This window comes from Helianthus annuus, chromosome 15 (assembly GCF_002127325.2).
Source record: "Helianthus annuus cultivar XRQ/B chromosome 15, HanXRQr2.0-SUNRISE, whole genome shotgun sequence".
Classification (NCBI taxonomy): Eukaryota; Viridiplantae; Streptophyta; class Magnoliopsida; order Asterales; family Asteraceae; genus Helianthus; species Helianthus annuus.
Genome location: NC_035447.2, coordinates 108,383,086 through 108,395,704, shown reverse-complemented (window position 1 = coordinate 108,395,704; position 12,619 = coordinate 108,383,086). Strand labels below are relative to the sequence as shown.

The window sequence follows — 12,619 nt, the reverse complement described above, 5'->3', positions numbered from 1 at the left end:
ATTACAATTAATGCGCCTGCTGTACTTTCAACATGCCCCCGTGTCCGCTGGGCACGGCCCCGTGGTGAGCAATGGAAGCTTCTACTGGTTTGTCTTTTCTGCTGCTTCCTGGGCACGCCCCCGTGTTCACTGGACACGGGGCGTGTTCAGACATCTGTTCTCTTCTCTTTGTCTTGGGAGGTGCCGTTGAGGGTCCGGGCAGTTTGCTTTTGTTCCTTTTCTTGTAATTATGATAGAATTAGGGGTCTTTTTGCTTCTTTTGTGATTTTGAGCTCATTTCATCCTGAAAATACAAAAGGAAGACAAAAACACTCTTTTTCCAACATTAGTACTTAAAAAGGGTTAGTTTTATGCCTTAAATGATGTGTTTTATATGTTGCATTTTACACACATCAGCAGACCAACCGAAAACGTATGAAAAGATAAGAATGAAACATATTATGTTTGACTAAACTCGTTTCCAAAAAGAAATATGTCGAAACGTGAATTTTTACCGACACGTACATTAAAATGTATAAACGTTGGCCAACTTAAAACATACATATTGTAACATTCCGCAATTATTATATTATTCGTGTCCGTGTTTTTTGTATTCAACCATTGTAATCTGAGACTTATGAGCATAATGGGATTCATTTTATTTATTTATTTATTATTCTCTCAATAATTGTCCAATCAAACATAGGTGTTATTCATATAATCATCAAGGCACGTTTAAATCATTCATAAACCGACTTATGTTGTGTAAATTCGATATTTGAGACCTAATCAATCAATTATTGTGTCATACTATGTTTCTAAATTATGTTAGAAACTCGAATTTATACAAATAATAAAAGAGAAATGCATAAAACAAACAAACCCATAACATTAGGGCCCAAAGAAAAAAATATATATTAATAGGCCAATTTTCAATTTTTTATATTTTTTTAACCACCTCTAACCCTAATCCATCACGAATAAATTTCACACTCATTCCACCAATTTTCTTTGCCATTTCTCAAAGAATTCTTCCCTCTTGAAAGTGAGTTTCATCTCCTTTCACCTTCTTCTCTTCTTCTTGTTTTTCTTTGTGTTTTTATACTTCCCCATGTAGGAGAAATTCTTATGGAATGTCACCAAATGTTTGCCATGGTAAACAAAGATGGTGCATCACCAAACTAAGGACCAATCTTAAGTTTTCTTTTACATGTTTTTTAACCTTTAATTATGTCATTTCCATCTTACATTACTAACCATGATCAATTATTATAATGCCTAACTTAATATTGTCTAACTCTTTATTATATGTCTAACATTACTAACCATGCTAATAATCACTAACATTTTATTCATGCTACTAACCACTAACACCTTTAATTTTGTTCTAACTCATTTAATCTTGTAATTTAATTTTGGTAAATTCATTCATTTATTCTTGCAATTAATTTACCAAATTCATTCATATATATATATATAGGGTAAGGTTCATGCGAGAACCACCTTTATTGCGAGAACCACCTTTATTGCGAGAACCGCGAGAACCAATGTGAACACAACCTAAAATAGCTAAAAAAAGCTAACCCCCACCCCCCCCCCAAGCTAAATGCTAAAGACTAAAACCCCCAAAAAACCTAACCCCACCCCCCACCCCCAAGCTATAATGTTAAAAACTAAACCCCTAAAAAACCTTAAAAAATCTAAAAAAATAAAAAAAAATCTAAAATTTTTTTTAATATTTTTTATGTTAAAATCGCTACTTTTAGTAGCAAAAAAAATTAAAAAAAATAAATTTAATTTTTTTTGCTACTAAAAGTAGCGATTTTAACATAAAAAATATTTAAAAAAAATTTGTGTGTTTTTTAGCTATTTTTAGGCATTTTTGGTTGTGTTCACATTGGTTCTTGCGGTTCTCGCAATAAAGGGTGGTTCCTAACGGATCTTTGTCCTATATATATATATCAAACCTAGCCATGACACCAACCAATTTATGGTGGAAAGTTGTGTGCAAAGGTAAACATTTATCTTAGATAAATTCCTCACACTTAGACTTCTAGTGGGTGAAATAGTACCCACGGAATACACATCAATTAATAGTGTCCAAAGTGAGTGTTTAGTCAAGATAGTATTTTTATGTATTTTCATATATTATTATTATTATTATTATTATTATTATTATTATTATTATTATTATTATTATTATTATTATTATTATTATTTATCTTTTATTCAAATCTCATTTACATTCCAACTTCTAAATCCTTGTACTTACACACCTTTTCATCCTTGTTAGGATAATTTGGTGCTTCAACCTCTTGAAACGTTATCTCACGTTTGTGGAAACCACTTGCAAACTGTGAGTGTACTCGAACCCCCTTTCCTTTAAACACACTTTAGGTTGCAATACAAACACTCAATCTATGAATACATGCTAGAAATCAATCTTGTGTACTCAATCACCTACCTTAACGATTATAGCGCTATAGGAGTAGCACACCTCCCTTATGTGGTATTGTTAAGTATTCAATCTTATGCAGGCTGTTCTCTTATGTGGAAAGGATATGCTAGTGGACACTTGGTTTGATTGATAGTTTACACATACTAGTAGTATACAAATTGCCATGTTAGATTGAGACCTTTTATTCTATATTATGTAGACCAAACTTGTATGCTCGCCAACTATTTTGTTGACCTTTATTGTTCATAAATTGCAGGGAATTGATGATAATGTTCAAGAAATCTACTAGGTGGATTTAGAAACCCATGAATAAATTAGTTTTCTTTTGTTTGAATATTTAAATTGATGTAATTTCTTTTCTTTTGACAATGTACGAATTTGAGTTTATGAAATAAAAACAGTTTATTTAAATATTATCACTTTCAATTGTATGATGCTTTGAACAATCATCCATTCGCTCATGTTCCCGTGATTCCACCATCGGTTGGGGTGTGACACATACAGATAAGCATGAAAATGCATTACATTTGACATGACTCGTTTTAAAAAAAAATTACGTCGAAACGTGAATTCATACCGACACGTACATAAAAATAACCACGTGGAAAAATAGTTTTTTCTTTGATGTTAAAGAATGAAAATACAATTGGGTAAATTTGAAAAGTTAGGATTCAAAGGGGTGAAAATAACATTCTATAAAGTTTTTAGAAAATGTATTGGGTGTAAATATCAATTTCGAAAGTGCAGCGATTGTTTTTGTTAAGTTTGAAAGTTGAATGGTTGTTTTGTTTCTTTTGTCGGTGGCATATGCCACCGACCTTTCTTTCTAAGGTATTATATACAGTATGTATGTATGTGTGTGTGTGTGTGAATATAACAATTCTTAAGTAAGGGTGTTTATGGTCCATTTTGGACGGTTTTTGTGTTGAACCGTAAACTAAACCGTTAGTCATGGTTTTTGGTAATTGAAAACTAAAACCAAACCGTTGAAAATTAAAATCAAACCAAACTAAATCGTTATTGCTTTGGTTACATGGTTTGGGCATTACCGGACTTTTATAAAAAAAGAAATAAAATATTTTGAACTAATCTATTTACAAATAGAATAATATATGTGAAGGGGTAAGGTCCCAAAAACCTCATAAAAAGGATTTAAGACCGTACCACCAATTGGCCTTTCAACCTTTTAACCTTGCGCGACCGCGCATTGGTCTTACAGAAGGGAAAATAGTAATCAACAAACGATAATCGCGCGCCCAAAGGAAAACATAAAATCCTTGCGCCGCCTCCCATTTAGTAAAGGGTTAAAACCCTGAGATCAACGCATCCACCCAAATATCCAAACTTGGATATCATTTTACCCAAACTTGGGATTTATTCAAACTGTGTACACACAGTAAGATGCCACACTAGATTACAGCAGCAATCTTCTAGAAAGAATATGATCGTGCACCACCCAGACGGTTATAACCGTCTGGGCACGTGTCATTACCAAAAACATTCCTGAAATCACAACGATAGCATGTAATTGAAGAATGATCTCCACTTGAATCACTTTCCACGTGGCAATTCCCCAACCGATTGATCAAGTCATGATCCGTGTGCATTCGCATCAGGATCAAAGCAACTTAACGAAGATTAAAAGGACTTAACAGAAGGAAATATAACCGCTACGGCGTTAGCATCTTCCGTTATCTTTTCAACAACAGATTTTCCCTCCCAAACTCCCGGTTATAAATAGGAGAACTCTTCAGGTATAAACCCAGATCACATTCACTACTAAAATACTTTATCTTCTCCATTACAAATACTTATTCTCACACCGGAGTCGGGTCAAGGAGAGAACCCTCTTCTCCCCTTGACGAGGCTAACGGTGCTCTGTTTTGCAGAATCACCGAAGAAGGAACTCGGCTGCAACTGAATCAATTGAGAGAGAACTAACCTTTTATGCGGATTCAAACCCCCTAGATATCTCGGTTCCGACCATTTATCTAGTGTTTCTACATTGGCGCCCACCGTTTTCTCAGTTTTTCTAGTTTCTATCTCGTTTCGATTCAGTTCATCTCATTTTTCTGTTTTTGCACATGGCAGAAAATTCATCTTCTCACCGTCAGCCTGGTCCTCGACCAAATGTCGGAAACAATTTACCAGTAGAAGGGATGGTAGAAGAGGCCTCAGACGATAATGAGGTTCAATCTAATGGAGCAAATAACCCTGTTACTCCAGGGATATTTCCCACAAATCCCGCTCAATCAATTTTACCACCGGGAGAAACTCCGATATAATGGTATGTCTTGTCACAAGGGGCATTAAATGCAGTGTACACGCAGTTGTGTGCTCAAACTGCTCCCGTAACACAATCACGAAGGCCGGGATCTAGAGCTCATGCTTCCCAGCGAGAAGAATCAACTTATGATGGTACAAACAGCTACCAGAGACAACACCAAGAGTCACAGCCTCGTCAAAGGCAATCGGTTCATGATAGGTTGGGTTCCCAATGGGATGCCCACACCGATGAATCCGATCAAACATATCGTTTGAGTGCAAACACCAGCGTATTCAACAGACTACAACCAAACTCTAACAAATCCAGGCCTCGAGCGGTTTACAACTCTGAGGCAGAGCATAACTATGACTTAGTTTACCGCCCTGCAGAAGCAGCGGAAAACTCGAAGTTTATACTGGAAATAGCTCTGGCTCCGTTAGAAAGGGCAAAATTACCATCTAACGTCGGGAAATTCAATGGGTTAACTGACCCCGACGATCATCTGAGAGTCTTCACCAGCGCAGGGTTGGTTGGCGGTTGGACTCTCCCGCTTTGGTGTCATTTGTTTGTTCAAACGTTAACTGGGCCAGCGCGAATCTGGTTTGATAACCTACCGACGGGGCAAATCGAGTCATGGAAAGACCTGAGCCAAAAATTCTTAACACACTTCAGCCAGCAAAGGCGTTCCATGCGGGATACATCCGATGTCATGAACATATGGCGTCGAGATGACGAGAATCTGGAAGATTTTATAACCAGATATAATAAGGAAGTGTTGGAGATCGGTGGTGTTCACGAACAGCTAATCCGTGCTCAGTTTAAGTACGCGGTTAGATGTGACGACATGGTCAAAGTATTATCCGGAACAGAGGGCCTTCCCAAGAGTTGGGAAAAGATAATGGCGGCGGCCAAGGTTTATGCGCAGACGGAGAAAAACCGTACTACAAATAGGCCACCACCACCACACAGCAGGCCCACAGATTTAAGTGCAACGGGCGAGCGAAGGTTCAAAAAATCATGGCGCGAGTCATCCGGAAGCCGCTCCTCTGAAGATGCTCGCACAACAATTAACAAACTCTCTGCTCAAAGAGAAAACAAGCATGAAAATAGGGAGAGGCAGTGGACCCCCCTAACAAAGACCCCGGCGGAGGTTCTGAGTACCGAGGACTATCAGTTCAAACCGCCAATCCCGATGAAGAGTAAACGTGGTCAAGACCTGGCGCAATATTGCGAATATCATAAGGACACTGGGCACACCACAAACAACTGCATTTCCTTGCGCACAGAAATAGAGAAAGCCCTCAAGAATGGGGAGTTTGCGCATCTACTCCAGAATATGCGCAAGGAGATAAAGCAGATTACCCCGGGGAGAAGAAACCTCCAGCAAGCGGGCAAAGACTTAAGGGACTCTGTAGAGTTCCCCGCAGGGAAAAACATCAAATATGGCGAAACTATCAGGGAGTAAGTTAAGTTCCATCTAATTATTAAAAACTTTGTAATGCCTCTGAGCTTTATCCATGAATAAAATTACAAAGTTTCTATCATTTGTGTTTACAAAATGCATGCAATTTCTTTTTAGTAAGCGCAAAAACATTATGGTAGTATAAAATAAGCTCCATATGCGGTCAGTGATTACCTCACAAACGACCATAAGCTTCACACATGAGCTTCATACCAACTTTATTCGCCTTACTTAAGTAAAAGCAATTGTACTCATGCAAATATTGTAAAGTCATTCAAACAAATAGAAACATATTACCTTCAGCGTACAAATACGCCCTGAAGAGATTCAAACACGACAGTGTTTCGAGTTTTACACAAACAAGCGCAACAAAACAAGGATCTACATCCCCCACACACAAAAAAAAAAAGAAAGGAGGGGAAACACAAATTGTTCAAAAACAATTTCACCCTACTCTAAATCTTCATCCTCATCAGGGAAGATTTCTTTAAGCTGCGTTACCGGATCATCCGACTGCAGCGCCACATTTATCAACTCCATAACTGGAAGTTGTAAATTATTAAACTCTGCCTTCAGAGAAGCAAGCGCAGCGGCAGTATCTACGCCAAAAGCAGCGGACTTGCTATCATCCCAGTTAACCTTCAGCGCGTCATTCACATGATAGGAACATTCCGCGTAACCTTGCGCATACCCATCCCGCCGCGCAGCAACCACCAATTCAGCAACAGTTTTATCCAGCTCTTTAGAGTTTAATACAGATTCAGCAACCTATGAAATCAAGCGAAATTGGTAAAAAAAAAAAAAGAAGAAGAAGAGAAAAAGCAAGCGCATATATGATTTCACAATAAAAAAAGGGAAGGAACTTACACAAGCAATCCCGCGATCCTTCAACCAGGCCATATCATTCTTTAAAGGCTCAAACTCGCTTTCCACTGTGACCCGCGCCGTTTCTGAATTCTCCAATTTCTCTTCAACCTCAGTCAAACGGCGGGAGGTTTCAGTATACTCGGAACGCGCGAGCTCCAGGTCTTTCTTCAGTTGTTCCTGGTCAGAAACCAAAGCAGTAAGTTCCTCTAGTTCTTTATCTCTAATGGCAAGAGTGGTTAAAGCTTGTACCTCCCGTTGCTCACTTCGTTCCCTATAAGAATGCGCCTCCGCCAACGCAGCCTCTGCATCAGCTTTCTCCTTTTTCAATCTTTCTACCTCCGCATCCTGATTCTTCAGCTTTTCAACCTCAGCCTTGAGGTTACTAATAATAGTGCGAAGGTTGGCTTTCTCAGCATTATCTTTTTCGCAAATTTTCCTCCAATTTTTACGTTCTTCAGAAAGGAGGGCAGCTTCAGCTTCGGCCTTTCTCTTCCAACCAGCAACAGACCATTCCTCAGTCTTGCGCTCAGCCTCAAACTTGGCTTGATCATCTTTTAATTTAGCCATCAATTGAGCCAGACGTCTCTCATCGTTGGAAAATTTCTTCTGAGCCGCCATGAAAGATTTCTGCTCTTTATGCATATTATACCACTCACGAACAATACGGTGGGTGGTAGAAACATGAGAAGCAGTCTCAGCAACTTAAGACTGATAGGCCTGCTCACAAGACCGGTCTTCCTGAAACTTGACCTCCCTAGGTGGAAGTATCCCCTGCAGCCAATCTTGGCACACATGCCAGTCCGCGAAAGTGTCTCCCTTCTTCAAATTCCAAACGGGGGCGTGAAGGTCAGCAGCATCCTTCTCCGAATAGCTCCGGTAGTAATAATCTCCCAAAGTTTCCTCTGGGCGGATGGGAGATTGTTTACTAACACCAGCAGACGAATCTTGCTCTTCAACCGTCACCTTCTCAGCATGCTCCGGCATAGTATTTGTAGGAGAAGAAGTAGGAGTTTTCTCAGTTGCTCCTCCCCCCAGGTCTTGAGCAATCACCTCAGGGGCCGAAGGATTATCAGCATCACTCACCACATCTAGGCCAGCATCAGCAGGCCTCTCAGTTTCAACAGTCTTCTCCACACCATCATCTGCACCCTCTGTAGGGTTCAACTGATCAGCAACAGAAGCATGTGGAGGGGTAGGAGGAAGTTCTTCATTCACCATGGATTGCATCTTCGTGGGAGTTGGAGCAACAGGAACTGCTGTAAAAATAAAAAATCCATAAGGATATAATCCACAAAAAGAAAATAAGGGAAGATGTTACTTACCGGGAACAGATTCCGTAACAAAGGCATCAAGATTCCCTCTTCGGGTAATTTTCTTTCTCTGAACCTTTTTAGGAGGTTGATCTTCTGCATCAGTATCAGTTTGTTTCCTTTTGTTTGCCCCCCTTCGCACCAAATGCTCAGGGCTGGATTCCAAATCAATTGGATCTTCTGGGTTGGATGGAGGAATATCAGCAGAATCTCTCGGTTCTGGTTTCGGTCGCCTAATTGTAACTGCAGGCGCAAGACCCTCCAAAGTATCAGAAACCACCACATAACCACACTTGTCAGAAGAATGGCGCATACCTTTCTTCTCCTCAACATTTTTAGCTTTAGAAGATTGAGTCTTCTCAGCATCGCTCTTCTTTGGCGCAACGTTACTAGTCGTTGCACGTCTTTTCTTCTCAGAGCCTACGCCCAAATTTGATAACTCACCTATAAAGCGCAAAGAACAATTCACTCAAACGCGCAAATAAAAAGTAAAAACAAACAGTATGCGCAATCTTACCTACACCAGCAGCAGGCTGTTCAGACAAATCCGCGTCCCGCGGAAGAGAAAAATTCATCGCAATACGATCATACCAAAGCTCTTCATCAGGCTTTTTCTTAATGGTACCCATCTTTCCTCCTTCTCTCTTATATGCAACAACATACAAAGCAACAACTGCAAAAAACAAAAGGAGAGCATACTAAAAAAAAAAAAAAAAAAAAAAAAAGAGAAGAAAGGGGGTGAACCCAACCATACCATGACCTCCCTCTGTATACACAGGCTTGTCGTCCCGGTCCATCTTCCAATTCAAGCTCATACCAGCCCCAACAAGGGCTCTCTCCGGCAAAATAATGTTAGGAATTTCCTTCAAATCTTGATACCAAGTTTCATCAGAAGGGTTCCGGAGTGTTTCAACGGGAACATCTTCTTTCCCCCTTAAAACCATCCTCACCGGAATCACTCCGGCCTTAATAAAGAAGAATTTTTGCTTCCAATCATGGAAAGATTTTGGGGGATGAAGCAAAATTTTCTTTGCAGAAGCTCTCTGAACAAACGAATAGAACCCCTGGGTACAATGCATTTGATGGAAAACCCTAAATCGGGGAACGGTCGGCTCAATATGCATAGTCCGACACACAAACTCAAAATGTCGAACCCTGACCATGCCAATAGGATGCAGTTGAGAAAGATGAATATTGTAGAACTCAAGAATTTCAAGAAAGAACTTCGTTACAGGCAAACGAAAGTTGCCATCACAGAAAAAATCCCAAAAGAGGGTAATATACCCGGCCGGGGCATCTGCCGCTGTCTGCCCCTCTTCAGGGAACAGAGCGCCCCAACTTTCTGGAAACTTGAAATTTTGAACTAAACCGTCAAAAGACGCACTTCAACGGTGGAAGTTCAGTCGACATCTCTTCGGTAAGACCTTCTTGATGTTCTTGTAGAGACTTTTCCGGGTATCACAGTCCCCAAAAACAGCAGAAAAGTACACACGCGTCTGCACACGCGCGTGAAAAAACACGGATAGTGGCATATACCTGACAGTGTCAGCCTGTCATACAGACCTAGCTCTACCATCCCCTAAAGTCAAAAGATTTCCAAAGCCTCCAAACAAAATTAAATCTTCTCATAGAAGATTCCTCATTTTTCGCGCCCAAAAAACATTTCTCTCTCCTAAGTCCAGTGCTCCACTTATTTGCATAAGTACAACACTAGACTGGGGGGACTTGAAGGGGTAAGGTCCCAAAAACCTCATAAAAAGGATTTAAGACCGTACCACCAATTGGCCTTTCAACCTTTTAACCTTGCGCGACCGCGCATTGGTCTTACAGAAGGGAAGAAGTAATCAACAAACGATAATCGCGCGCCCAAAGGAAAACATAAAATCCTTGCGCCGCCTCCCATTTAGTAAAGGGTTAAAACCCTGAGATCAACGCTTCCACCCAAATATCCAAACTTGGATATCATTTTACCCAAACTTGGGATTTATTCAAACTGTGTACACACAGTAAGATGCCACACTAGATTACAGCAGTAATCTTCTAGAAAGAATATGATCGTGCACCACCCAGACGGTTATAACCGTCTGGGCACGTGTCATTACCACAAACATTCCTGAAATCACAACGATAGCATGTAATTGAAGAATGATCTCCACTTGAATCACTTTCCACGTGGCAATTCCCTAACCGATTGATCAAGTCATGATCCGTGTGCATTCACATCAGGATCAAAGCAACTTAACGAAGATCAAAAGGACTTAACGGAAGGAAATATAACCGCTACGGCGTTAGCATCTTCCGTTATCTTTTCAACAACAGATTTTCCCTCCCAAACTCCCGGTTATAAATAGGAGAACTCTTCAGGTATAAACCCAGATCACATTCACTACTAAAATACTTTATCTTCTCCATTACAAATACTTATTCTCACACCGGAGTCGGGTCAAGGAGAGAACCCTCTTCTCCCCTTGACGAGGCTAACGGTGCTCTGTTTTGCAGAATCACCGGAGAAGGAACTCGGCTGCAACTGAATCAATTGAGAGAGAACTAACCTTTTATGCGGATTCAAACCCCCTAGATATCTCGGTTCCGACCATTTATCTAGTGTTTCTTCAATATGGGAACAAAAATAAAAACTGAGAATTTTTTAGCAACCCTTAATTTTTTAATTCTTTGTATAATCTATTGGTTATATAATGATATCTGAACAAATGGCACGGTTATTCACTACCTATATAATCACAACTAAAATAAAAGATAGGTAACATATAAGTATGCTATAATAATAGTATTATTTTAATTAAACGTAGTACAACATATAGATATTTAAATGCGTGTAATATAAAATCTATACAACTATATCTATCTATACTTTCTCTAAAAGGAGAAAACTCGATGACATAAGAAAAGCTGATGTGTCAGCCATAGAGGCTGTCTAACAATGCCTTTCTTATGTCATTATTGCATCATAAGTCTTAATATATAAAATCACTTAAAAATCTATTTAAAGGTCTGCCATCAAACTTCTGCCCATATTGATGTATTCATGCATATGAAATTCAAACCTTTGGCATCAAAATCTCTGCCTAGATTCAAAATTCAAAATTCTGGCTCGAGATTCAAAATTCAAACCATACACATATACATATATAACATACATGATTCTGGCTCCACATTCAAATTTCAGTTCATCTCTCTCACTCATATCTGCGAGCAATCTCTCTCTCTCTCTCTCTCTCTCTCTCTCAAATGCAGAGCTCCCATATTCAGCCGGTTAATCTCCGATTACAGATCTTTGTACTTCACATAATTGTTCCAACATCGTTGAAAGTATGTTTTTTTTGTAATTTTGAATTTTAAATTTTGAACTGTTCTATTCTCATTCTCGCTTTATATTTCAGCCTAATCAGAGTTGTTTGAAATTCATACAATCATCTGTGGGTTATTTCAGGTTTGTGGATTTTTTTAAACTGTTGATACTGTTGATAATTTTTATTTTAAAGTGTTAACATATTTCAGCTCTATTTTCTTCGAGCGACCAGTGGTAGAAGCATCTGTGGAGCCAGAATGAGTTTAGAATATGTTAATATGGATATTGATAGTATTAAATCAAATATAAAGAAAGATTAAACACTTAAATATACATAAAATATTACACGCTACAATTAACACTTGCTAGGATTTCATAGACTCTCTCATTCTTCCATGCAATTTCATTCTTTCTTTTGTTTTGTAGAACCGCTAGCATGTCATAGATTTTCTGATCCTGTTTCAGCATCTATGTGATAAACTCTTCTGCATTGTTCTTGATGTTTGATGTAGGAGAGTGGAGGACTTCATCAAGCAATCCAATGATGCTCCAGGTTTTCTTGTAATTATTATCACCGATGATGTCGATTTTTCTGTTTAGTTCTTCATCAACTCTGTTTTCTTCGAGCGACCATCTAGAGAATTGCATTTTAACATCGTTGGTGTCCAACCAATGGTAGAGCATCTATTTGCCATCTAGAGTATTGTTGGTGTTGCTGACTTTGATTTGTTTTTTGAAGAACAGATTTTAAAAGACAATTGTTGTTGTTTTGAATCAAACTAATCATGTGAGTGCATATGTCTATCGCTTACATCAATCACATATCGTAGTCTAACAAATGAGACAAGACGAGATTGAAACTGAAGTATATAGATGAAATATGTAGGTCCGCACGGATGGAGTGTATAGATCCGCACAGAAGAGCGCAACTCTAGGGTTTCATATGTATATGCGCATTCGTGCGGAC

The 12,619-nt window shown here is 39.0% G+C and overlaps 1 protein-coding gene across 1 annotated transcript; it reads left to right on the top strand.

Annotated features, from left to right (window-relative positions):
* Positions 1-4,521: 4,521 nt before the first annotated feature.
* Positions 4,522-6,168, top strand: LOC110914011. The gene is made up of 2 exons (XM_022158823.1): positions 4,522-4,653; positions 4,768-6,168. The coding sequence occupies exons 1-2, from the start codon at positions 4,522-4,524 to the stop codon at positions 6,166-6,168; spliced, it is 1,533 nt and encodes a 510-aa protein (XP_022014515.1).
* Positions 6,169-12,619: the final 6,451 nt, after the last annotated feature.

What these genes read in the sequence shown, in the direction of transcription:
- LOC110914011 (XM_022158823.1), top strand. Translation starts at nt 4,522, where the DNA reads ATGGCAGAAAATTCATCTTCTCACCGTCAGCCTGGTCCTCGACCAAAT. An exon ending in CTAATGGAGCAAATAACCCT is followed by an intron (nt 4,654 to 4,767) that starts GTTACTCCAGGG and finishes GTGTACACGCAG; the next exon opens with TTGTGTGCTCAAACTGCTCC.